This window comes from Xylocopa sonorina, chromosome 7 (assembly GCF_050948175.1).
Source record: "Xylocopa sonorina isolate GNS202 chromosome 7, iyXylSono1_principal, whole genome shotgun sequence".
Classification (NCBI taxonomy): Eukaryota; Metazoa; Arthropoda; class Insecta; order Hymenoptera; family Apidae; genus Xylocopa; species Xylocopa sonorina.
This window is the reverse complement of record NC_135199.1, coordinates 11,367,437-11,395,312: the sequence shown is the minus strand read 5'-3', so window position 1 is coordinate 11,395,312 and position 27,876 is coordinate 11,367,437. Positions and strand designations below refer to the sequence as shown.

At 48.5% G+C, this 27,876-nt stretch overlaps 2 protein-coding genes across 4 annotated transcripts in view; one reads left to right on the top strand and one right to left on the bottom strand.

Annotated features, from left to right (window-relative positions):
* Btk29a (tyrosine-protein kinase Btk29A) overlaps positions 1-27,876 on the top strand; it is a 132,272-nt gene that overhangs the window by 35,994 nt on the left and 68,402 nt on the right. The window contains exon 1 of one of the 3 annotated variants that reach the window (XM_076897936.1): positions 23,337-23,769. The exons of the other annotated variants lie outside the window; for them this stretch is intronic. Within the exon in view, the coding sequence (XP_076754051.1) occupies positions 23,700-23,769 (70 nt within the window). The 5' untranslated portion in view covers positions 23,337-23,699. Of the gene's footprint in view, positions 1-23,336; positions 23,770-27,876 lie in introns of those variants that run through there. 3 annotated transcript variants of the gene reach the window in all.
* The window catches only part of Rpl39 (ribosomal protein L39), a 100,862-nt gene that overhangs the window by 44,881 nt on the left and 28,105 nt on the right, over positions 1-27,876 (bottom strand). The window lies entirely within an intron of this gene.

Genomic DNA, 27,876 nt, shown 5'->3' with positions numbered 1-27,876 from the left:
AAATCGTCCGGCGTTTTTAGTCGCCAAAGGCAAGATCTTTGCGAAGGTGCAATGCTTCGAAGGATAATACAGACGATAATAACTCTTTCGGCTATATACGAGCGATAGTTCCACTGGTGGAGTAAAATATAAATTTTCTTGGTAAAATATAAATTTTCTTGTATTTTAAAAAACCATTCTCTCACGGTTACCATTTTTCGTTGGGAAGATTTATGCGTGTAATGTTCATGGTAATGGTTACCCACGGTTTTTATGTAATACCGGGATAGTAGAACAAAAGTGATGGATACGATAGTTACTGCGTACTCGTGTACGAGCTTCATTTTGTTATCTATTTTTTTTTTTTTTTTATTAAAATATGCGTCTGCATAAAACCTGCGAGCCAGCCATGAGTTACGGCTGCGAACGTTTGAATTATTGCAGCGAACAAAATGCCGCAATGGGCCATGTACTCTTTTTTTTTGAGTAGGAATTTTTCTCAATTTTTGTTTCGGGGCGAGTTTTCGCATTGCGATTTGCAAAGATACGAACTGGAAATGTTTCGAGCGAAAATTCGATTCTCGTCGTGGGCTGAAAGCTTTTATTCGTTACGAACGTTTACTGTCCCGTGGCGATGATAGAGTTCACCAAAGTTGTGACGAAGTAACCGGTAACGAAATAAGATCGGCCACGGAAGTGTGCTCGGTCGATTCAGGAAGCTGTAATCGACGCTAACTCGTTCTGAACTCTTAATCGCTCGAGGAAACTTTTCCTTTTGATCAACTACTTCTAGCCAAGACACGAACAGAAATATTAATCTTCTTATAGTTCCTCTAAATCCACCGGGAAACAATCTTGTCGAAAAACAACTTCCCTACTTTCGTGTAATTCCATTTTCAATCTCAGCCACTAATAATCTATCATAGTTGCTGAAGAACCCAATTACCTTTGACGTACAAAACATTGCCTTCAAAGGGGTTGAATTCCTCGTCTATCATATCGTACAAAATTTCAGACATATCGACAAGTATCCGCTAAATAAATAAATTCTAAAAGTTGAAAGGAAAGTAGAAACTCGCTTCTAGTTCTCCCGCAGAGCAACCGCCGTCAAAGAACGGTCGAGGAGCCGTAAGGCGTGCCCATCGAAGTAAAAGTCACCCCCAACACTGAACCGCGCTCCGAGTCGTTGAATTAAACGGGTCGCGCTGGCCCTGGTACGTTTTCGCATTCATTTCCCACGAATTTGGCAGGCGACTAGCGGCCATTAAGATGCGCCTCGCTCCTCGAGTAGTCGGCAAATAAGTTAAATCCTCTTACGCCCGCCCAGAGCGATGAAGATCCGCGCGGAAGACGCGATTAAGATACCCCCGTCGTGAATAACAAAGAGGAAGAGAATGCGTTCCGCGTGGGACGAGGGTGGTGGAAGTCAGTGTCGCATTCAGAGTTCACCGATGACGATGAAAAGGTCCAGGTAAATCCAGAGAATTATGTCGCGGATGTGTTCGACCGCGCTCTTTTCACGGAGACGCCTGTTAGACAATGGCAATTTGCAGGGGGTGGCGGCGTCGGTGAATCGCTGGACCTCGCGGCGAGATTCCCCGCTTAATACCTGGTCGCGAGTGTGGCTTAACGAGCCGTGAGCTCGATAGGTCACGTGAAATATTGAAATTTCACCCGGCGAGGGATCCAGGCACAATGGGGGTGGAGAGAAAGGGGCTAAGAATCGACGGGCACGCGATATCGCGCTTACAGCGCGCGTCAAAAGTAGCCGGACGTTTATTTTATTGTCGTGGAAATTGGGGACGAAGGTGCTTTTTATTCCGTTCAAACAAATTGAACGCTTATTTGGAAGCAATGGTGCGAGTTACCGTTATTTCTTGATAATACTGTCAAGAGGGTCGTTCAGAGAGTCGCTGGTTGACATTCACCTGGAAGCTGTGCAATCGGGGTTAGGAGTAAGGGTTAAATCGGATCGATTCGTACGGTCCCGAGGGGCGAGGCACGTTTGCGTAGCACCCGAGCGTATTTTCAGAGAGCCGTAAATGCGTTATTAGGAGGTTTTCGCGGCTTTTGTGCGTGTGCACCGTGACCCAGTTTTCGCAGCGGTGACATTTCGCGAGCGTTTTCCGCGTTCACAAGTACCTTGACATCTTTCTGAACAACTTTTTCTGGAACGCTTTATCCGGCTTTGCTATTTACCGGAACCGACCCTGCGCGCCGTCTAACTCGTCCACCCTTTCCCTCGAGTCGCGAGTATTAACGTTCGAGGGCCGCGCGAGACAAATTTTCGCGCCTGCCTATTTTCCCGCGAACATGGCCACAGCCGTTCGGTGCGTAATACGTTTTACTTATGATTTAATTAAAATCGTTTCCGCAGCGGCGGGACCATAGAACGAACGAACGCGTGTGCATGCGGGCAGAGAAAGGGGGTGGCTTTGTGCGCGAGCACGCGTTAATTAATTCCGATGGTTCTTCCCACCGTTAATGAGCCGATCGATGGCTCGATCGCGATTATTCTTCGAAATTGAACCCCCGCGTGAAACGTGCACCAGCTAATTTCTTACGATCTACAAGTAGATTTGTCGAGAACAGTCCAAAGTGACTCGACAAATTGGAGAAACAAATTTTGCTCGCCACCCTTCCGTCGAACAATAATTTCCGCGGTAGGAGAGGGTATCTGATCGTAACAATAACGGAACAACGTTCTCGAACACGAAAGTAGCTTACGAAATTGGGAAATACCAGGTACCTATCGCGATATCGTAATCGTCGTCGGTTCGAGGAGTCGTGGTATCAGGGAATCGGGTCGAGCATCGAGTTTCGTCGAGGAATACGATTGAAATCGGTGATTTTCGACCGACTGGAACGCGGAGGGTGGAAACATTTCTCTGTGAGAGTAATAAACGGTCCTTTTCGAGGCACGGAGAACCGGGCTGCAGATGGAGAACGGTTTGCCCCGTCTCGAGGCGGTCGATTCGCCTTCTTACGGTTTTTACTTGGGAAAAATCGTACCGTTTTCCCCTCGAGGCTCGCGTATAATGGTTAAACGGTAGAACAGGCTGGATCGATGAGGGAATTTCACGGAAAAGTCGGTGGAAAGCATCAGGGTGATTCGCGTAGCGGGGCGTGAACCGTTACGGTGTACATAATTCGCTCGCTAATTTAATATTAGCGTTGCAGCGGCGGGGGTGTGTTGCGTGCACGCGCGCCACCCACGAACGATAACACCAAATGTCCGATTAATTGTAACGTTGCGTTGCGATTACGATTACCGTCTGCGTGGAAACGGTTATCCGGCTCGGCTGATTATTTAATTACCCCGTTGCTCGGGACCTGTGCGTTAATGGAGACGCGTGGGTTCATGTTTTCGGTCGAACAGTCACGTTATCGCGTGGAGGGTTAGAAAATTCAATAAATTCTCTGTTCGAGGCACTCTAAAAAAACATAAAAATGTATAAACGATTTAGATTACAAAAGAGGTGGACATATCTCAGATGGAACTTGGTTATTTTCTTAACTACTAAAAGGGTTGAAGATCGAAGAGAGAGGGGTGGGAAATAGTCCTTCCGCGAGGAGTACGGCCATTTCAACGGTCGTTTCATATCGGTTGGCTTTCAATTGGCCAGCTTATCGTTGCCAATTTTCATCTCGCCGCTCTTTCAATCCCCGAACCGTGCTTTTCGCCAACGGGGACCGAACTTTTTCGATACGCGGCGCATCCTTGGAGTCCCTGTTCTAACGACCGTACTCCAGTTCGCGACAGTATATCCGGCGTACGTAACAGTTGCGCCTCCGTTCCTCGTAGAGGTGGGTCGGAAGCAGGGGAACGGGGGTGAGCGGTGTATCGTTTCTTAATGGAAACGAGAGAAATATTCATTGCTCTCGTTTCTCGGCTACGAGTTCGTTAATACGAGGGTCCCCCCTCGAAAGTTACGTAACTTGGATCTCGACTTTATGCAACGTCAATTACGGAAATGAACTCGACGTCGGTCGCCGCGGTACTCGAGCGAGAAATCGTCGAAAGAAACGTCGATCCGCGAGTGCCTGCCGCGGCTCTTGTTACTCGTTTATTTATTCGTCTTCCTGGTAACGAACGCCTCGTGTGTCGTGTCACTTGGTTATTCATTCGTTCGTTAAGTTAGCGAAACACTCGCCAGACTCGCCGATTTAATACGGTGCTCGCGAGCGCGTTCATTATTATTGCACGCGTTCGCTCGCTAATTTAGCGATTCATTAACTTACACGTTCGTTATAGAAGTATATACCGTTATTTAACGCGCTGCATCATTGGTCGAGCTTAGATTCTTGTTAATTAACCGAATCACTCGTTATTTGATACGTCGCCTCGCTCGCCAGTTTAACCGTTCGTTCGTTAATCGATTAACACGTCGCATCGCTTATTACCTCGCACGCTCACTGATCCATTAACTCAATCATTCGTTAAAGAGGCGATGCGTCGCATAATTCGTTCGTTTATTCATTCGATAATTCACCTACTCATTAATAATTCATTCGCTCGTCGATTCTACGTATCGCTGTTACTTCGCGATCGCCGACGCTTTAAAGTATCCCTCGTTTGTCGACCGACCCACGTCCGTTTGTTTTCCACGTAAAAAGAAAAGGAAAAAACAAAATGGGGCCTTGGCTGGTTTTTTAATATCGCGAGTGTTGCTCCATTGTTCCATTAGTGATCGACGGATCGACGGAGGACCGTGCGAGGTGAGAAAATTACGGGCGAACGAGCCCAGCGAGATATCGGCGAGTTAATTTAGTTTGTAATAGGATTCTCGAGCGAAACGTTGCAGCAAACGCAGGCTCGTTAACTGCCTCCTCGCCGATAGGGATAATTACCGCCTCTCTTGAGTTTAACGGATCTAATCAACGCGTTGATTTCACTTTCCGTCGTAGCGTGCCGACATTAAACAACCGTACGCGTCAAATTCACCAGCACCGCCGACAATCCGATAAAAGAGAGGAACTTGCCCTCTCAGACGTTCTCCTGGCACTGGCTGTCGAACATTACCGTGTAACGGAACCGATTACCAAAGTTTTACGACCGTCGGATCATACTCGTCGACGAAACTCAGAGGGAATTGAATAAAGAGAGGGGAAAGAGGATTCCCAAGTTTACTCGGCGGCAAACGGATTTTTCGCCGACGAAATCGCCCCCTCGTCGTTCCGCGGGGAGAAGTTTCGAAACGGCTGGCCGGAAGCGAGCCAGCGGGGCCGAGAGTTTCGCGTGCGGTCCCGGACCGATCGACGATAATCGCGGGGGATGGAAACGGGACGGTTTATGGCCGCGTTCCACGGCCAAAATTGGCTGCGTCAATTACACCACCCGCGTCCGCGATAGCTCCTTTAATGGCCGTTCGAATCTGGAATTTGCGCCGCGACGCTGCCTCTCCACGGTCTCCTTTCGCGTCGATTCTCCGCAATACAGGCACCGAGTTGCTGAACCGACGCTACGAACGGTTATTTCGATGCTTTACTCGTTGACCAATGGCCAAAAATTGGAGAATATCCTTTCGTCGTGGTCCCAGATCCTCTCAGACGCATGGACACGGCATCGATTTAACATTCCGTGGCCCAATTCTTTTTATTTACACGCATTCGAAAGTGATTCGAGAAATATTTCAGCTCTTTTTTTTAATCCTGTACACTGGATACTTTTTCGAGAGCGGTTCAAGTAGGCCACTGAGTGCTGCCTCTCGAATGCAAGGGGTTGAAACGATATTTCTAAACTTCGAAATTGAGATACATTCTTCAGAGTATCTAAAATATCGATATCCTTCTCGCGTTAATTAAAAGCAGAATTGTTCTTGGAGATTTTACGCAATCGTAGTTACCAAACCGCACTCTCTATTGCAATAGAGTACGTTCCTCGTAAGATTAATAGACTGCGAGAAGAACTTGATTACCCGCGCAAGAGATATAACAAAAATGGCTGCCTTGGTCACGCGCGTATCTCTCTCATTTTTCCTTTTTCTGGTAGCATATTGAAAATATCGAGAAAGCATTCGTGCGCGTTCACAAAGCCACGCAGACGGCGTTGGAACAAAAAAAAAAAAAGAAAAAAAAAATTCCCGTCGACGTGAAACCCGTCGGAATTCGGTGGTGGGTCGTCGCATCCTCCCGCGCGTTTTCTCGGTTGGTCGGCCGTTTTTCGCGTTTCAGAGCAACGATTTTCCGACAGCCGGGTTTCGAACAACGACTTTCATTACTTTCTAACGAATATTCGTCGTGTACCGCCCGTGTATAATGCGCAGCTTTGTTTCTCGTCCCATAGTTCAGAGCTTCCAGTAACGGTGAAATCATTCTCTCCTACCCTCTCTCTCTCTCTCTTTCTCCCTCTCTCGAATATTGTTGCCTGGACGGATGCAGTTTAACCGAAGGACCCAAATACCCGTGGACATTCAAAGTATTCAAAAACAACCGGTTCTATTACCACTTTCCGGTTGCTCCTTTATTTCATGGATCACTCTCCGTCAATTTATTCCGTCATTCTCACCCGTTCCCCCTACCGTGTTATTCTGCTTTTATCCTTAATTTTTTGTCACGTGCAGAAGCGTTGGTTAATTTTTTTTCACCGCACAGTCGTGGGTGCGCGTGTTTTTACGTGCTCGATAAAATTGGCCATTGTCTGCGGGTTGTTTTTCAATTCCTGTGGTTCTTTTCTCTTAGAACTCGTACCAGGTATTGTGATCCATAAAACAATTTATTGGAGTAAAGAATCTGCAATGTCAAAGGCATTTCACCAAAGTTTCGCGTTTTAACATTCTGATCACCGGAAATCCTTCTCGCTGACATCGTTTTTTCGTGAAACGAAGCTGTTGCCAAAACTTCAGCCAATATAATATTCCATTATGAAAATTACGAACGAAAGAAATAAGAAAAAAACGAGGAGTATCGTTTCCAACCAAGACACCGGCGACTTCCAAGCGGATATCTAATCCGCGGAGGGTAAAAGTTTCCGGCGCAAGACTCTCGCCGGAAGTTCCCGCGGAGCTTAGCCAGCGTCGCGACCTCTCGTCGATTTTTCGGCTGCGTGTATGTCTCGCTGGCTGGCCGAATATTTCCGGTGTCGTGGCTCTTCAATCCGCGGATGGAACTTGGAAACTTTCGACGTGTCACCGGTTCGAATGCTTCCGGGCGTGCGGTGGAACGTTCCACCCTTCCGGAACGCTTTCGTTGTTCCGCGAGCGTTCGAATCTTCGCGCGATGTCTGGGTTCAATTCAATCGTATCAGCAACAATAACTTCCTGAAGTTCTCGAAACGTCTCTGTATTGGAAAATTTGGAAAATAGCTTCTCTGTGTGTTGAATGTTTGTAATCTGTTCGCGATGTACTTGTACCATCGCATAAGCGTCTGTAGACTTTTGATGAAGAGGAACCAGTACCTCCTAACAGCAGAATTATACAAGAACAGTATTAAAAAGTACTCAACGAAGAACGTAATACATAGAAAGAAGTTCTTAACTCCCCGAGTTAAATCGCAGTCTGAAACTTTCTAATATAAATCCCAGTAAAAGCACCGTCCCCCAACAAGCTGCGAACTACTCAGTCAATCGGACGACCCGCTACGGTCAATTTGCACGACAAGAGGTCGATTTTCCAGGGGCGCATAGTCGCGATAAGCGTAATTCCCGTCGTGGAAGGGTGGTAATGGTCGAAAGCCCGATAACCGGCCTTTTTACTTCCCCCCACCCTCTCCCAGGGCGGGTATTTAAATTGTAAAACACCAACCCGGCAAGAATTGATCTCGAGTCCGGTCTGTTTGATTTAAATGTAAAGCAGCACTTCCACGTCGTCGCGGGTAAACCGTATTTCGTGGCGGAGGGTGGATCTCGCGAGGCGCACCCGCGGAGGCGTCGCGTCTCGCGAGCCACCCTCGAGACTGGCCTTCGAAGCGACGAGTTTATTTTCCGCTGAATTATCCCGGAATGATACTTTCCGCGGCGAACTTTGCGCGCCCTTGTCGCTGGCTCGCGAGTCCGTTATCATCGAGTTAGGGGAGTTTCGCGGGGTCGCATATACGCTCGCGAAGGAATTCACGCGGAAAATTTCATCCCCGATCTCCCTCTCGTCTCGTCCCTGCGGAGATTGAGCGACAACTTGTTTGCGAGGCACAAAGATGCTATTAAGAAGGAGATCGGTGGAAACTTGGATCGTTTAAAAATAGTCGAACAAATTCCTCGCGATGAAAAACTGAATTACTTTATTTAATACAGAAAAAATCATATTTAAAAGGAGTAGTTGGGTATGGCGGAGGTTCGTGTCACAGAAGAGAAGATTAGGGTTAATTTAATTGAATTGTGTTTGAGAATTATAAAAGTTCTCTCGAGCGTGTTCCTCTGAAAATACTCGAGGCGAACAAGCAAGAGGGTAAGGTTACATGAATGAACCGCATGGAAACGCGTACTTACTACTACTCGCACCGATAGTAGCGATAATTGTGCCTCGGATCTCGATCGCTTTTTTTCTCAGTTTCCCTTGCTATTTTTTTTCTCCCACTCCCTTCATTACTTATCTTTTTTCAGTCGGCTTTCCACGAAAAATGCAAACAAGCTCCGCGGTATATCGGTTCTCGTTCGTTGAAAATTCCTCTCGTTTCCTTCATTATCTTGCTAACGGGCAACTACTCGAGATTTATAGCCACTCGAAGATATCGTTGAACCCGTGCGCTAATAAATAGAGAGAGAAAGAGAGAGGGTGGGATATATACGTGTGTGAGCGCGATGAAGAGAGAAACCGAGTCCTAGCCAAACGCGGGGGCTAGATTTTCCAGCCGAAACTTGCCAGAACCTGCCCGTTCGCTTTAATTTCATCTTTTATTCATTCGCGTCCACTTCGTGCCCCGTTTCCCTACTGCAATTATTACTATTAATCTCGACGGAGCGATTTTTAATCGGTTTAATCGCCCCGTAAATACGCGCGGCGTTTGACGAATCACCCTCCGTTGATAGCGTCGCAAATCTCAGGAAAACTTCGACTTTTCGATAAATCAAACCCTCCACTCGCACTGCGATTCTGAAAAGATTATCTAGATGAAATAATCGAACGGTTGCAACCCCCGACTCTTAACGCCTCCATTCACCCTTCCTCACGTTCGCTCGAACTTAATTCCAAGGCAACCTGGCAATCCCCTATCTAACCCATTTATTAACCCACTTAGTCGCTCAGTCAGACACTCATTGACTTATTCACGATAGCCTCCTCACCCCGTCGCATCCTCACACAGCTCTCTCTCCCTGTGGCATTGAAAAACACGCCCGCTCTCTGCGAGCCGCTTCAACCCTCTGCGTCTGCGAAGTACCCGCTCTGCTCCACACACCGGGGAGCTCGTTAAAACTTGATACACTCGCTCGCGATGGTCGCCCTCTCTGCCTCATCTAACTCTCTCGCCGTTCCATGCCTTTACCCACGTCGGTGTCACGGCTGCCGCTCGCGTCCACCGATAAAAGAGAAACTCTCGCGGCCACCGACGACCAGGGGGACGATGGATAAACGCGCGTTTTCAAGTCGCCGGATGTTAAACACCCCATTCTGCGAGACTTCTCTCGTCGCAATCTACGCTCCTTTTTACCAAGGTTGGACCTTCGCGCACCTTTAGAACAGGCTTCAGCTGATTCGAGCTTTTTGCGGTATCGTAGGGGTGGTTTTTGGAGAACTCTTGAACGCTCCTTCGCGGTACTAAAGGGAGAGCGGAGAATTGGAACGTGGAATGTGTTGGTTTCGAATTGTTTCCGCTCGTGCGATTTGAGATGGTTTTTGGTAACATCTTTTAGAGTATCGTAGGGGATGTTCTTGGAGAACTGTTCGATGAGAGTTGTCAGGGAAGATCGAGAGTTTGTAATTGTTACTCGAACAAAGGAAATTCGTCCTCTGTTTCCTTCAATTCGAACGGCTGCACGCCGCTTTGATCAGGCGCGAATCGAATGACCCGCATTTCAATAATTACGCAATCATATCTTGGAGGCGTCTTGCTCTGGCGCGCGCCGCTTTGATGAGAAATTCCCCAGGGCCCTCCGTTGAATGGGTCTTTCAGTCGGCGCGACGAGGACGCGGCCGATAAATAAATTACGCGAGAGGGAACGAGCCACCCGTTTCACCCAACTTTTCACCCGAGCCACGGGGATTAAATAAATGCTCCGCGTTCGACCCCTTTCGAACACCTACACCGCGGTGGAGATCGAAAGTTCGTTTCGAGCCTCGCCTCTGGCGTCCATTTGCTACCAATTACCTTTTACCAACGATCGTGTTACTTGCTGGCAATCGTTGGTGAAGATGTTTCTTTCTTCTTCCTCACGAACGCCCTCGCGTACCCAACGTTGATTTCCAACGTGTACTATAAAATACGCGATGGGAGAAACGTATGGCGTTACGTTATTAAATGTTTTCATTTTAACGGTGAACGAGACCGGATGTAGTGTTATTTAAATGTTTCAGGTTCGTACCCGTTTTATTTTATTTTGTTTGGATATCCCGTTTGATCCTAGCTTTAAATAACAACAGCGAAAGGTTGTATATTTGCGTTGGTGTTTATTTGGAAAAGCCGCTTTAACCCGATGGTTTCGAATTTTGCGATCAAAAAAACAAATTGATCGTCATAATAACACGAAGACGTTGTATCGTTTCAAAATACAGCCGCCGCTGATTAAACGCGGTGAAAATCCAGCGTGGAGAGGCATTAACGACGTTCATTTAATACCGGAAGTCCGTCGAAAAATCCATGAAAGCCACAGGCGAGCGCGGTTCGAAAAAGAGGGACACCGAGGAGGTAAAAAAACGAAACCGGTGGGGAAAATCGCGGGACGTTAAAAAGCGCGTTGCACGAAATATTGCACTTTGTTTTAACGGGCCAGTAGGGTGGAGGGAATTTTTTTTTCAGTGCGTTCCGCGACGACCAAATCGTCGCGTTGTTAGCCCGTTTAACTGTATCGTTCTCGTACGTACCGTTCGTTACGCGAAAATTTATTCGGGACGAAAATTCCATTAGCAAACACGTCGACAGCCCGGATCCTATTTTCCTTTCTTCCCCTTTTTTTTTCACCCTCGCCACTTTTTTCGACCAGCTTCAGCGTACCGTGGTCCGATTATGAATCAACTTGCCACGCAGCTTGGTACCAGCGCGATGTTTGCCAATGGGTGTATCGATCTGGCCGCGCTGCTACCCGTAAACGTTCCTCGACAGCCTGTTTCAATAATTTCACTTGCCAACGATGGTTCTCGTTCAAGTTTATCAAACTGTGCCCCGTGAAAGCCGCGTTTCAGAAGAAACGTCGCGATTCTTCAACCACAAAACTAGTATTACAAAAGGGTTGGACGTATAAATAAAGGAAACGCACGCGTCGAGTCAAAAGTCGTGGCATACCTAGCAAAAGAACAGCCACAATTCTTACCTACAGAATTCTATCATAAAACAACGTCTGATTATAGAAGTAAGAAGTACGAGTCGAATCAGAGGAGGCATGAATTTTAAATACCTTTTTCCATCCCCCCTTAGTTCTTTCGCCTCGTTTTCGTTCCTTTTTTCCCACGTTTTCCACGTCCAGCGGGATGAAAATTCCCGACCGGACTCCATTTCCCTCTAATGTTTACCGTACGTAGAGGGAATACATTTTCTACGCGGCTAATCAGCCGGCGTGAATGCAGCTCGGGTGCTTGGCCGCTGGCAGTCGATGCGTTTACAATAATAAGTGTTATCGGTAGCTGCATCGAGCCACGAATCGCCGCTTTTTCACCCCCTTTACCTGCGTGAGAGCGTGCATCGTTCTCGTGCTCCCTCCGCGGCTCGAATCCCAGCTCGCGTCTCTAATTCATTTTTCGATCGCCTCGCGTTCGACTGATCCGCGTTACAACCCCCCATTCTGCACTCTCTCTCTCTCTCTCTGTTATCACTCAGCTTTTATTTCCACGCCGCAGTTCGTTTTAACCGCGGGTAAGTGGAATAGATAGAATTCATTTTTCGATCGTTTGGACGCGTTGCGTCAGGCGGTTGGGGGGCTCGAACGGAGAGCTTCCGGGGATGAAGCTCGTTACGACCTCGAGCTGTAACGGCGACGTATTTTAAAAGGCCGTCGAAGCAATTAGTCCGATGCCATTCCGCCTCGCGATGATTTATAGGATTTAGCTTGCGTGTAATTGAAAAAAAGCGAAGGATCCAGGCGTTCAACGATGGTCGACGACGCGGAGTCACACAGCCGTCGAACGTCCAAGTGGTGAACGTCGAACAATCTAATGCTCGAAAGCTGAAGGACAGCTATTACCCGAGTAATTAATCGAAAGTGGTCAAAGGCCATTCATCGTTCCGCGATGGTAGCAAATATTTGATCGTCGACTGGATCAAACATTTTAATTAAAATCCATTCTCAGACATTTCCATAACGTTTATCTAATAATTCGGAAATTTGCCATCGCTGATATTTATTGAACCAACTAAAGGAACCAGGTGTTCCTCGATGGTCCCCAGGTGAAACCGCGGGAATAGAAGTTTTCGCGCGTTAACGATCCAGAGTTCGAACAGCACCGATTGGCCACTTTGTGGGTAAACGACGGCGTTGAGGGACACGGGACGGTCCCGCAGCGTTATTGCAATTAACCGTCAGCAGCCTTGCTAAACGAAATTCTTGATCGGTAATTAAAGCAAGACGACGTGTCGGTATGTTAATCGCGGTGGCGGTGTTAAATATGCGGAAGGCCTGCGGTCGGGGCTAAGAGGACGTTTCGCGTTTAATTATGTATTTGCCGCCCCGCGTTAATGAGTTTCGATATCGACTGAATTATTGCGGAAGGATTAACCGTCTTGCTTGCTCGTCTTACGAGAAGACGCTCCACCACGCGTGGGTCTACCGCCTCGAACCGTGCGATCAAAGGAAGAGAACCCGTTGGTATTTCATTAGAAGGTCGAGCGCAAGTATTTCAAGATCTTGTAAGTACAATTCACCGAGACACGCTGTCGCAGAAGGTAATTAAACGGTATAGTTCCCGCTCGAAGTACAATCTCTTATCACGAACGTGTACTATCAGCGCGCAGTCACACGTGAAAGCGTTTGATTTTAAAAACGAATCTGGCACTAGGTCGACTACATTCGATTCAAATCTCAGCCGTAAAGCAAACATTATTCCACAGAAATAGTCAATTAAATAAACGATCGATCAGAGAACGCCGTGTTGCGTCATTACCTGGAGAACGCGATTCGTGACGCGAGCCGTCTGATCGAGAGACTAGAAAGGATCGAAGGGTGGAAAGAAAGGAAGCAGTTGTTAGGGAAAGTAATGAACGCGACTTAATGGCGGACTTATCGACGCGCTGCAGCCTAATTTTTTCCACCGCCCATAGCTACCCTTCGTTCCTCTGTACACCTAACGATCCAGCGTAAAGAGCGACCATGCGAGTGCCTGAACGTACGTCCATGCGCGTGCGAGAGAGAAAGGTGGCTGGCACACCGAGCAATTAGTTCGCTCTGCTAGCGGTGATTAATCGCAGGCATTAGGCGGCGTTTTCAGGAAGCGACGATCGCTCGAGGTACGACTCGTGGCATCAAACCGCGCGCGCAAACGCCGATTAATCGCCGTAATCCGAAATGATCGCGGCGATTTGATTACTAGGGGAGAGGGGCGTGTGCAGTTAGGAACGCGGTGTAATTTATTCGCCCCGTATCGAGTTCTCAAAAATCGAAGAGCACGTAAGGTTCGAGCCCCTCGATCGACTTTCCTCGCTGACTCCATGCTCGACCCTTCGTCACCGATTTTCCAGGGAATTCAATCGAACTTCCAGGCTTCGCTTAATAAATTCATTTCCAAGTGAATAGAAATGGGGTAATTAACGAGTCAGCGAGCGATCTTCCTTTGTCAGAGGTCGCTTTAAGTTGACTCGCGCGATTATAATTAATAATTCTTTCTCCCAGCTTTAACAGCCTCTCTAATTAGTGAACGCAAGGTTCGTCCACGAGGAACTCGTGGCGAACGAAGCGACGCGCGGTGAAACCGGGCGTCGATGATCTTCTCGCGCGGGAAGGAATTAGCAATCAACTCTCGCTTCGTTCACGTGAATCTGGCGTACGCGCGCGTGATTGCCGTCCTGGAATATCAATACGCCAATCTATCCAATGTGCGTCTCGTCTCCGGTACGTTTCGACCGTAACAGAGGCGGTAATAGCGTTTGCCTTTCGTTTCACGATCGCGAAAACCTTCGACTACAAAGTCACTACAGGACACTCTCGTGGCTCTTCTGACAGAAGATTCGCTGGTCCGTTTGACGGAATTTAGATCTCACCAGTAGCGAATATCGTGATCGACAGATGAAAAAGTTGTACGTCCGTCCCGCGTGTTATCGGATCGCATTAGCGATCGTATTTTCCGGTGGAAAACAGCCCATGCACAGTTTCCACGGCCACCGATCGCGTCTGTAATACTGTTTTAAATTGGATCAAACCGTATCGAAAAATCGAGCGGGTCGAATCATTTTTCCGCTCTTGTCTGTTACCCGGAAAATCCCTCGACGGATGACGATCGACTCCCGGATAATCGGATACAGGGTCCCGTATTCAACGGAAGCTGGATCACTCGTCGCCGGCTTTTATTTACGGTATAAACAGTTGAGGTGATTAGAACGGTTGATTAAATCGTTAATCGGTACGTTTGTTGTTTACGATGGAATATGGATTAACGAACGGTCTGGCTGTGTAAACCGCGGTTCGATATTTATCCTGTCGGAAGTGACACCGCGGAACTAATAACTGCACCGCGCGTGAATTACCGTCGATCCTCGCTTTTGCGTTAATCGGATAAAGTGCGTGTCCCAAGGATCTTCAAATACGATTTTCAGCGGAATTTTGCGTTCCACGTGCTCGATTCGGTAGGTTTCTTGCCAAAAGGAAAGTGCAACAGGTACTCCACGGATAAATCGCTGGGAAAGCAGCGGGGAACGTGATCTTGGAGAACCGTGCGACTGTTATCAGAGAGGGAAATGCGATTTCCAGTGTTTCTCACGGCGGCAGGAAGAGCCTAACCGAAAAATGGCCACGTCCCCCGCGTGGAGAGTCCTTCCGCGAACGGGCGAGTTCCGCGAGCCACCCTCTTCGCCTGAATCAACGAGGGACGGGGCTTCCGCGAAGTAACCGGTGGCATTGTCTCGAGCAGGAAACGTCGTCCATCGGCACGCCTCTTCGACTTCTGTTCCGTATCGCGTTCGAATGTTTATTGCGCGCCGCGGAACGATCGCCTCGCCCTCGTAAATAACTCCCGCGCCCTGGGGTGAACGTGGGTTGTTTCGCGTTGAGGAACACCGGCTCGGGGAGAATAGCTGGCCGCGGGAGCGTTATCGGAGGCGCTGCCACGGATATCCCAGCCGAGAGGAGCTCGTTACGTCGTAAATATATCGGCTCCTGGGAACAGCCGGATTTTTATTGACTTCCGGTTGACGGTGCCGCAGTTTATTCCGTGGAAGCGTCCAGCAGAAGAGTATTGTCCGAAAGAAAAAAGATATACGATATTTTAATCGTTTCTTAGATGATTTTTATTGTCACTTGTTTTTTGTATTTTATGCTTGGTTAAAAGTGTTACTCTGTGGGGAAAGTTTTGTCCGTGGTTCTAAATATTTATCAAATATACGTGTTTGATGTAAAGAGAGAAGGAGGTAAAGGGGATAAAGGATAATCGAATCGTTTGAACGATGAGGAACGCAGGTAGAAGAGACCAACGGTGCAGGCAGTTTGTCCTCGGGACGGCAACGTCGATGGAACACGTCCCAATATACACTCCCGTTCAAAAGTACGAGCGTGGTTCTAGAACGGTTTCAGGAATATTCTCTCGCATCGGAAACGATTTTCGAGCATGCTTTTCGACGCGAAAAAAGGGTGCACGCGTGGCATTCAATTTTACCAACCATCGTCTATCTCGACCAAAATCGAATAGACGCTATCGATCGATTGTCTCTAGAATTTTTAAGGCGACTGTACGCACCTCTCTCTCTCTCTCTCTCTCTTTCTGTCTTCTATCGACGGCCCATCTAAAATGGAAAACTTTCCGCTATTTTTCCTCCGCGGCCCGTCCGCCGCATCTAAAGTAGTTCCGCGCGGCGAAGGTCATGAATAAAATCAATCGACCTGGCCGCGACGATTTCGTACAAACACGCGTGTGTACCAATCCGTCGTCGTCCATCGTTGGTATATCGATTCCCTCGAATCGTTCGACCCTGTCCTGAATGCGTTAACCGTCGAATATCGCGAGGCAGCGAATAAAAAGGGGGTTGAAAAATATATATGCGTGTACGTTTCGGAAAAAGTGTCGCTCTGGATGGACATTCGCGACATAAAAATTCAATCTCCACCATGAAGCGTCGGAGGGGGATGGTCGTCGCGGTTTCTATGCCTCCGCGTCACGTCATAAATGACGCGTGCACTACCCGCGTTATGGAGTACTCGGAATATTACCGATCGATGCGGTGTATGGAAATTTAGGGTTGCACTCTGATTGCGAGGACGCGTGTTTGATGAGCGTGCGCTGGAAAATGCCGGTGATTTATGAGGGAAGTGCGCCGGAGAGAACGGCGGCGGGTATTGATGGGCCGCGAGTGCGTTTCCCCGCGTCTAAATTGAAACCAGCCTGGCACTTTGGCGAATTTATTTCACCGTACGATTTCTCGGTTTTCCTTAGACTCCGCACACTTCTCTCTCGATACTCGTAACAAAGATTTCGCTATTCGACCCGTCTTTATGTTCATTTTACCGCTGTTGGTATCACGCGTACTTTATTCTCGACAAGATCCCCTCTTTTAATAATATTCGCAACGTTATTATTAAAATCTGCGTTCCTAACAACAAAGGCAGAGTTGTGTACAGGAATGAATAGAAAAAAAAAGAAACTGGGTACTGGTATATTCGTATCCAGGAGATCCAAGCGTGCTACAACCTCGGCGAGCAGGGTATTTCTGTCGTGACATATCACCGCGGAGAGCAGAAATAAAGGGAAACCGTGTCTCCGGTTCCGACGCCGCCGTCTCCGCGGAGTGCATTTTCGTTGGCTCGATTTTTAAGGGGCGCATCCAGCTCTCCCGCAGTCGTCCCAGAAGAGAGCCACGGGGATCGACGTATCAGTAGGGTAAATCGCTGACTGGGTCGAAAGTGGGACGGCACTGAAAATAATTTTCGTTCCCTGGTAGCGCCCTATCGCCGGATCTACGAACCCTGCTCCGTAAATCATAGAGGCGTCGCTCGGAATACTTGAACACGCTCTCGCGGACGAAACTTTTTGGCACTTCGCGTGCACGCCGCTCGACGAACAGTTTTCTTTCCTCCGACGTTCGCGACCGAGTCCAGCATCGATTGCAAATTTTTTAAATAGTTCCACTCTTGTCTCACATCTCTCAGAGTTCTCGATATAATAATTCCAGTTACTAAAAGAAGTGATCGAAAATACCGTCTAAGAAATGATCGATCCCAGTTGATCGTGAATAAATCAAATGAATACCCAATAGTTGAGAAAGTCTTCTATATTCTAACCATAGGATCGATCGACGCCACGGCGTTAAACAGTGATTAATTAACGCGATAATGGAAGATATTACGCGCTTCCGTAAATTACGTACGAGGAATATCGGTTGGCCGTGGCAGCGTTCGCCGCAAAGTCATCGAAGATTTACAGGGAATCCGGCTACGGCCGTAAACTCCGCCGGCGTTATTTCTTAGCTCACCGCCGGCCGGCCGCAGCTACAACGCCGCCGAGTGAACCTGCCCGGTGAAATGGCTCGATCGTTGTCGCTGCATCTAAACTACCCTTTAAACGAACCTAAATATTAACGTCGAATATCGAGCCACTATTACGAGCCCGCTCCCTCCGCTTCAGGAAGACGAGGCTGCGAACCTTAAATTGCTGCATTTATCGCGACGAATTTTAGGGGTGATGATTTTGTGGAAACTCGAAAATCTGGTTCACGCTTGATATTGCTTTTACGACTGTTCTCGAGTAACCAGCAGTTGGAATTACAATCGAAACGTGGAAGGATCCTCGACTAAAGACGCTCGTACGACCGAAACACCTCGCCACATCGAACCGAGAGGCTCGACTGAGCAAACACGAAAAAATGGGCGCGCGATATTTGCATCGCGACGTTCGCAGAAACTAGCAGAATCTAGGACCTTCGAGGCCACAGAGCGCTCGAGAGACTCGAGCGATCCGGGGCCTAGCGGAGGAGCGGACCTTGAGCTGCGCTACAGTTAGCGCAGCCTCTCGAGGCAAGAAGAAAAGGCAGAGTGGAAAATCGGCGAGAGAGGCGTAGAAAGGCGTCGAAGGAAGGGGGCCAGGCGGTTCGCGGTCGGCCAAGGAAGCGAACTCTCTGTGTTGGCTTCTCAGTGAGAGAAGCACCGCGAGCCACGGCGCACCTGGCCATCGACGCGTGAATGCCCGCGTCCTCGTGTGTTCCGTTCGCCAGTGACCGGTAGTGCGGCGAACCAAGTCGAAGCAGAGCGCGTTTTCGAGGTCCACCCGTGACCCTGAACCCCTCGACAGGAAACACGCTGTCAGGATCGCTCGATTAAGATCGCGTCGATCAGCGTGTCTCTCTACTGTACGCGCAGCACGCAATTTTTTTCGCACTTCCGCGACATCCAAAATTGCATTTTCATTAAGATACAAATATTCGGATAGTTCTGTGGTATTTTGATTAAACTTGTTTTATCCTTGATGGTGCGGTGATACGGTTTCCAAAATAATTCAATTCTTCCTCTATATGACGTCCTAATGGGGTGCAATTTATAGGGAAATTGTGTGGGCTGGGAAGTATAATGTATTACGATCGTAGTTTTTGTAACTTGTCGGAGTTTTGTGAGATATGGGTTGTTGAAAGTTAAATAGTAGCGTTCGAACCGATAGCATCTAGTTTTTGTAGACGAGCCGAGCGAGGTTCGACGATAATCGTCGCTAATCTCTTCCCGTCCCGCCTAAAACCGTTCTAAACCGGTTGTAAACTCGTGTAGAGATAGGCAATTATCGCCAATGGGCACGTTTGGTAAATACTTTATCTGGTTTGGAACCGAATGTGATGTTACGTGAGCTCATACGTTCGAGTGGTATAAAAAAACTACAGTTGTTTCAAGTACTATAAAACTTCATTTGTAACGATTCCAGTGGCCCATATCTTTCGTCGAACGTCAGCAAACCCTACGGTTTTAAGCTGTACAAATTTTATCGCGTCCATAAAAGAACGAATTTTAAAGATTCGAGAGTGGCAGAAAAAAAGCACGACGAAGTACGATTCTGTTTGGGCGGTGGACCCTGTTGCGCTTCCGGTTTGAGGAGACGCGGGAGACTTCTTGTTCAGGGGTTCTTCGGTACGTGGGTGATGCAGGAAAGCGGTTCGCGACGTAGGCGGTGTTGCAGAGGTTCCCGATAGAGGAATTCGAGTACCAGCAGTGCTGTTTAGGAGTTATTTTCCGCGGTGTTTTGTTTCGACGAGAGGGAGAGGCTGCGAGAATGCGGTCTATTTGGGTTCGGCTCAATTAGATTTCCACGGAGAACGTACAGCGGCTTTCAGAAACTCTGCTCTTGCGTTATTTGTACGAAGACGAATTTAGTTCAACTTGATGCGTTCAGCAATTTCGAGAGATTCTTATCTCCAAAAAATTCTTCCATATTCTTCATAAATCTCAGCAATGTTTATTCGAAGCTTCTCACTTTCTCATCAAACGGTGTATCTAATATCACAGCTACTCTGAAAATGCAGTTCTGTAAACGATAAATTCCATGGCGCGCAATTCTTGTCAGGAGAACGCGAGTCTAAGTGTAGTTGATAGGTCTTCCGGTGGATTCTACCTCCGGGCGTTCTATATTGTTCCGCCAGGCGTCCCGTTTTCCGCGGAGTCGCGGTTCAACTTTATCCTTGCTTTGTGCACCGTGGACCATTGCGCGGCGCCGTTCTTCGAACTTAGCCAGCCTGAAATTCGAATTTATCTCGGCGACGCCGGAACAGAGTTGTCTTTATTAATACCCGGCATCCTCCGCAAGAAATCACGGGTTTAAACCGCGCGACCGCGGTAGAATCGATCTTGGGACCGGGGTCTGCCGCTCGCCTACTTCGTCTTCCGATGTTTGCCTTCAACTTCCGGCGCGCGTTGCATCTCCGCCGTGCAACGCGCGGCTGTCTTATTGTTTATCGCGGGGTAACTTCGCCGGTGATAGTTTCTCGTTACCGTGCTTTCAGTCGGCTGTGTATATTAAACGGCAGGCATTCTTGGTCGTTGTTTCTGTTTCGCGTTACATCGCGCCGCGTTCTCTGCAATTCCAGAGGGCAAAGGCGCTTTATGATCGTCGAGTTACTGTTCCGCGAGTTGCATCGCGTACAAATTGGAGTTCGCGGCTTTATAAATAACGTATTGTTTGGAAATTGCTAGCGTTGGTTTGTTTCGTGGAAGCTTATTGAAATATTTCATAAATAAGCGTTTAATAGTTGGTGGACAGGTGAGCGAACCGTGAGGTATACCTCGTTCCTCGTTCCTCATGGTATTAGACTTTCTTCTTATTTTATAGCCAGCCATTTATATTGTACGTACACGAAGTATCGACGCGCGATACGTCGTAGTTTATAGATCCCCCAGTGTAAAGTGTAAAAATCATGTCTACCTGCAGAATCTTTCATACTTTATGGCGATAAATCGCGCTTGGTTGGTTATACGTTCCCGGGACCTCTGATAAGATCAGCGTAATAAAAAACTGTATTGTACCATAAAAAATGGTACAAGGGATCCACAAATTTTTGATGGCTCGCTCGTATTTCTCCGTGGAATCGGATCTTCGTAACAAATCGTACAGTTCAATGTTTTCCGAGAGACAACATCGCGAGATCCATAAAGACACGGTACAATATTCCATAAAAAGAAAAAAAAGAAAATCGTCCAAAGTTTGCAAAATCCATTCGTCCCGTTTCATCAGAAATCACAGTTCAGTCACGTTCGGAGTTCTACGGTCGCGCGGAGCGGCGTCTCGCGTCGGCTGGAAAAATCCGGAAGCGCAACGGATCCTCGAGCTGACGCTGGCGATCTCGAGGATCGATGGCGGCCGGTTGTCGAGCGCAGCTTATTGAAAACGGTTCGTCGCACCTGACGCCTCGGTCTACGCTGGTCAGATTTCGTCCCGGTAACCGCTCGATTCCGGAAGCGGTGGTTCCGTGGGTACACGATGTGCTCCTCGTGTTTCATGGTGAAACAGGACATATTGCCGGAACATCAATCCTGGCTGCACTTGGAATACCATATTAAGTCGTAACATTGGACGTCTGTTTCCTGCCCGCGTGCCATTCAGACGAACGTGTCCAGTCACTTTTCATCAATTTTTGCCAGTCTAAACGTATCGCGGAAGGTTAGATCGCTGAGGATTTATGGACTGTCGCAACAGTATCTTTATAGGGGCGTAGAGCTCAGACTAGTTTTACCGTTGAAACTACTCCCGTGTTCGGAGACGATGAAGCTATGAAACGAAGATTTTCCATGACAGGGAGAGTAGCTCGGTGCAGTAGACGTCGCGTGAAGACAATCAGAGTTTACGATTATGGAGGCGGAGGCATGGATCAGCAGGAAAAGTGGGTGAAGCCATTCGAAGCGAGATATGGGTTCGAGAGGGTGTAGTTAATAGATAAAAAGAGACACCAGCTTAACAGAATCGTTATTTGCTATCTGTTTTTCGTAAATATCGAGTCTACGAAGGGTTCATCCTTCCTTAAACTTCTTCTGATTAAAATTTCTCTTGGAATAAAAAAAGAAGAACGCGCGTAAACACATCTGGTTTTAATCTTCGACGGATAAGGGAAACGAACCCTGTTATCAGCCTGTAATCGACGGAACCTGGGAGCCACCCTTTCAATTCCGAACACGTCCCACCCTCGGGTGTACATCGACTCGGAGTCGGGTTTAACGGCGACGTTGAACGCGGTGTCACGCGAGTAACGTTCGCGTTTCCTCCCGTCCGTCGTATTATGCAAATGCCAGCGAGGGAACGTTGCGTCCAGGCAAATGGTTAATAACGCGTCTGCGGGTAATGGGCCGCGCTAATTTCCGTCGACTTAGCCGCGGCGTCAGTCGAAGATTAAGGGCTTCCAGTCCAGGGGACACGCTCGACGGATTCGGCTTTTCTTCGTCAGGAAGTTGCCACGGTCGTCTCTGAACGTCGTGCGTCGCGTCTTCGATCCGTGTTGATCGCGTCTCCTCTCGTTCGAGTTGAAGTTTACTCGTTGTTACAGCCAGGAATTGAACTCGACTTATCATATCTCACTTTCAAGTAACAAAAGTTTAGGGTGCGCCGCGAGCTTTCGATATCTACACGAACAATTTCTTTTTTAACTCCTGTTGACGCCTGAAAATTTGCTTTTTGCGATGTTTACTCCTGAAACGAGGTTACTTTTGGGGCAACCAATCGCTCCCCCAAAGACGCTCCCGTCAGCGCAACAGTAAATCGATTCTTCTTGTCTCCTGTGGTCCGTCTCGCGGAGACTCGATGCCCATTACGCTTATTATACCCCCATCGTCGAGAGGGTCTATTAAAATGATTGCACGTTCGACGTCGCGCATGGACGACGCGCGTGACCGGCTGACGAGCCACGCGGAGGACCAAGAGTCATTCGAGGGGGCGCGCATCCGACCGGACTACAAATATCGTCGCTGGTGTTGCAGAAACTCGATATGACCGGAGCTATGCGCCCTTGTGCCAATAAACCGTATTGCAGGCTCGTATCTCCCCAGCCGAGCCATTGCTTCGACTGTCGAACCTTAACGGGGATGAGAATTATCGCGGTCTGCCAGATGCGTGCCTCGATGATCGGAGAATCCGGCGGAAGGCGTGTGTCCCTTAAAGCTTCTCCAGAATGCTTCTGCGCCGCTTTGATCTTCGAGCGTACGTGTATGCACGCGCAGTTTCGCGTTCAATTTCCTAGGCGACGTGTACCAGATCGAGTTCTACGAAACCAGTTCCACTCGTTTCTTTTATATTTTAATAGGGTAGTGAACGTATCGATTTGAATGATTGGTGGTTTGCGTTGGTATTGTGAAGGAGTTAGACGGGAAGGAAATGGAAATTGTTCATTCAGAGGTTTTTCTAGCGAGAAAACTAGTCTATGCGAAGTCTTGAAACACCGCGTCATTCTTCTTTGCTCGCACAGTGGTACCCACCCCCTTTTAGTCAGTCTTAGCCGCGTCAGCCGCACCAAATACCATCACTTTATCGTTACACACTGTACGCGTAAAGGACGATCTCCGTGGTAAAGTAACAACTGTTAACCAGACTCCGTACGGATCTCATTCGCTGGACCTCGAAACGACAACGAGAGAATCCTTATCGAGGAGGCTCGAAAAGGCGGCCCTTTGATCGGTCCGGTTCGATGTGCTCGCGTGGAAGACGTCGATCGCGGTTTCCGCTCGCTTAAAGGATGAGAGCAGTGGTTTCCGGCGGACGAGCATCGGGAACGGCGTGCAAGTGAACAGAAATGCGGTGTTGTCGTGGTGCGCGAGACTTCTGACGCACACCTAGCCAAGGATCGGCCGCTTTGGATTACGCGGAGTGTGGCGGCGGGGGTGCGCGGTGGGAACGGGTCGAGGCGGGCCCTTTTCGGAGGAAATTGCGGTTCCGTGAATGCCGTTTGGATTACGGGGGTGCGTCCAACCGATGCCTGATTTCGGGAATCAACGGGAGGCAGACCTGGATCCCCGGCATCGTCCTCGTTCGAACGCGCCTCAGGCATGAAGGAGCGCGAGATGAAACTCTTTGGCTGCCGATGGTCCTTTTGGAATTTCGCGACCAATCTCGCAGGTTCGTCATCCGGATATTATTGAATAAGCTAACAAGACGGGCCAGACTCGCGCCTCTCTCTCTCCCCCCTCCCGCGTTCATCCCCCTTTCCTTTATGGTCGGACGCGTCCCGTTCGTCCTCGGGACGAGAAGTTCCGCGGCGATGGGAAGGGTAGTTGGTTAAGGGAGATTGTAAGTGGAGGGCGGTTCTATAGGTTGGTAGAACCAAGTCGCTCGAGACGATTTCTGGCGTGGTTTGCTGATTGCTGAGGGCAATCGGGGTTGGGGGTGGCATTCTGCTCGCGGATTGGGAAAGTTCCTCGGATGCGTCGGTGCTGGGGGATGGTTATTGGTAATTATTGTTGGACACTAGTTGGTTCTGAGAAGTAACGGGCTTGTTGAGATTAGTTTGCGAGCTTTTCTGTGAAAATCTTTAAACTACCCTACTGATTCAATCTCGGTAGACACGTTAAACCACCCTTAAATAGCGATCCACGCAGCGATCGATCGTCGACTACCGCTGAGACAGCGCGAAACTGTTGTAAAAAGAAACCAGGCGAGAATAAGACGACCCGTGCGGGTCCCGCATCCTCTCGGGACAGCCCCAAAGAACCGCGACACGTTGCATTCGTCGCGAAAATTCCTGCTCGAGCCACTCCCAGCCGTAGAGAATTCGCGTTACCAGTAAATGCAATCAGCGAAAGATTTCAGCCCGGAATCGGAGACGTATCGTTATACGCGGCAATCCAACGGATCCATATTCGACGGCGGAGCATTTCCGCCGCGCGGCAGAGAATATTGGATGGAATTTTCGTATCGATAACGGAGGAACAGGCCGTTGTTGATTCGACCCAGTTTCCATCGCGGATGTTCCGACTTTTTACGACGATTCATCCGGAACTCCGGAAGAAACAGATCTGCGAATAGGTTTTTGCAATTGGCTGCTGGTCTTTTTAATCCGTTTGCGGTGTAGGTTGCGAGTCCAGGGGTTGTCGGCACCGATAGATAATCGTCTACTCGTTAGCAAGCTAAGCGAATGAAATCGATCTTGCGAGCGTCCCCTCTAATTTCTTTAATTCGCAGTGAAAAGGAAACGTCGTATTTTTCGTAATTACCATTTTATCCCAGCATCGAACCCACGAATCCTCGACACGCTCGCAACAACTCCCCTTCGCCTAGATCCCCCAATTTCCTCTAATCCCTCAAATTTCCTCGACGCTCCCACACAGATCACCATCTCGGCAACCTGTCCCATTCACGTCTCCCTTGTCGAATGGCTGAGCGTCGGACGAAAAGTTGGCCGAATCCGTTTACAGGATTTTATCTCGGCCCCCGTTCAATTTCTGTCCGTCCGTTTCGGCAACTTTTACCATCCCCCTCGAGCGTAACCAACTTTATTCCCTTTGTTTCCCGTGCTCCGCGGACGAACGTGATTCCAGGCCAGCCGCGTCTGAGCAGCGCCGTTCTTCCACCGTTAGGGGTTGAAATCGTCCCTCTCTCGTCCTCTCTCGTCCTCTCTCGTCCTCTGTAGTCGATCGTCCGAAGAACCGGATAGTCGATCGGCTGGTTGTTCGTCCGGAGAACGAAGTAATATCCGTTTGAAAAGGGATCGCGACGCGAAACTTCCGTGCATCATCCTCCGCGTCCGCTGCACCCCTTGGCTCGTCCTCGCAGACGTTCGATCGCCTTTGATCCCGCATTCTTTTTGCCCTCGACTGAGTCTGTTTATTTATTAGCCTCGTCTACGAGGCGATGTCAGTTTCGCATTCTCCTTTGCCAGCTATCATTCGAGGCTCTCAGACGACGAACCGAGAGGGTAGTCGGTCTATAGCGTAAAGCGTATGGGATAATAAATTCTTTTTGGGGGATGGATCGAACGAATGGCTTGTGATAGCTTACGGATGGTACGTTTAAATTTTTGAGACGATCTCTGACAGAACGATGCTCACTTTTTCGCTGCCTTTGTCGCGCAATTTGAAACTTTCCATCTACCCAGTAATATTTTAACGTCGTACTTTATTAGACGCGTCGAAAGCAAGTAATTAGTTGGAGCGTTTCGTATCGCGGACGAGAAAAGAACACAATCAATTATCATCCCCCCTCTGCCATAAGTAGAAGCGAAATTTTAATTATACCGGGTTAAACGCGTCGACGTAATCCGCTCGTTCCCTCCGGTGAAATTAAAGCCTGGAAAAGGTAACAGCTGCCACCGGTTTCCCCGCCCCGGTGTATATATTGCGCGAAACTCATTAAACTCGTACCCGCGGTATCAAACGCGGCACGAAATATGGATTTAACATTTTTCGAAACCGTGGAGGAGATCAAAGGTACGCGAAATATTCTTCAGGGGGGTTTAACGATCCCAACGAGGACCGCGAGGAGCCGCACCCTTTCGCTGGATTTGATTAGAACGGAAACCGTATAGGTACGCTCTTTTCCTAAACCGACGGGAATTAATTAATCCTCGATAAGCGGACGTCCTCTCTCTCCTCTTTCCTAACGAGAGAATTCCACGGGAATATTCACCGTCCAGCCCAAAGATATCTCTCGTCCGCGTTCCACGCTCGATGCCGCGTTTATGAAAATGTCGGACCCTCGAGCTCCAAATGGGAAAGGAATCCTTCCTCTACGATTTGATATTCAACGAGGCATCGAATGAAATTCTGAACACTCGGGAGAAGCCCTCGCGACGGTGTGTCTCGGGAACCACGTCCGTCTTTACGACCCTTCGCTCGGCTGGATAGCTGACGCACGAGGGGCTGTTTCATCCGACCCGTAATTCGCGACACGTGCGAACCGCGGAACGGCATTACGAATCACGCTGGCTTCCTTATTCAATAACCAACGACGACGATGTACCTTATTCGATACTTGGGGAACTTCCTTCCTGGCTATTGATACCAAGTCTAATATTCGCAGAATTCATCCCCCTCTTCGCATCCTTCTCATTTTAACATCCACTTATCCGCAACTTTCGAAGCTGTGGTTACGATAGTCTTTTAATATCGAGCTGCTATATTGATTACAATAAATAGCGATAAATTTCTTGCTCTTCGAACCGATTGCTACCGTAATACGGAGAATTTCGATCGATCGCTGGTAGACGAATCAAACGACGATGTTAGATCTGTGACTGAAGACGATTCTGGCTCGCCAACGAATCCGCGACTGGCCCGCGCGCGTTTTAATAAAAAGATCGCAGTTTACCGTGGACGGTAAATGGAACCGTGCGACGAGAGTCGGCGGGACATTCATCACCCGGGGCAATTGAAGTGTTATATAGAAATATTCCGCGCGAGCGCGCGGCAAATGGAACGCGCGGCTGGTGAAAATGTTTCGTCGCATAAACGACGTCCCCTTCTTCGAACCGGTCCTTTTTTTTTTTTTACCACCCCTCTTTCTCTCGCCCCTTGGTTTTCTCTTCGTCCAACGCGCGGCACGAGAGAAACAAGAGCCGTAATAGAACCGCATAGGGAACGTTTCGCCGACGCGAACCCATTGTTGGTAATTAGCCACGCGCGTTGCCTCGACGGACGTTCGCTGGCGACGTTCAATTGACGTACGAACGGGGCAAGACGCCCGCGAGGAACAATTACGAACGGATATCGATTGTTTCGAGTGCTCATTGTTCTTGTGCAAATTCGACCTTCCGATCGAGGAGGCATTTCTGTGGTTAAGAAACCAGCCAAGGTTAGAAAAAATCGTATTGCGCCGGTAAAGAGAAGAGAAAAAGTGGGGCGAAGGATTACAGCTATTTTTCCAGAGAATTTCAGCAATTTTCTGTTTATCAAATGTGAAACATACTCGTTGGATTATTTGTTTTCAGTGTAATACGAACAGCGAAAATGAATCTCGTGTTGAGAGAAACTAGCCTTATACCCTGTCCGTGTAGAAAAACGATATCCCCGATTCGAGCGAGACCAAACCCTCCAACAAGGGGAACTTCATCCAACGTTCGCCCATTTTTCGTCCCTCCAGCGTCCGTTTCGGGCCTCCGTTGGCCAGGGTGAGAGCAGGGCGACGCGGTCCGCAGAGTCAATAACGCCGTTCGATTTTTCAAGTGTACACATAATATATGTAGATACGTAGGTGGCTGCCAATTTGCCGGGAGGATCCACCAACCAACCC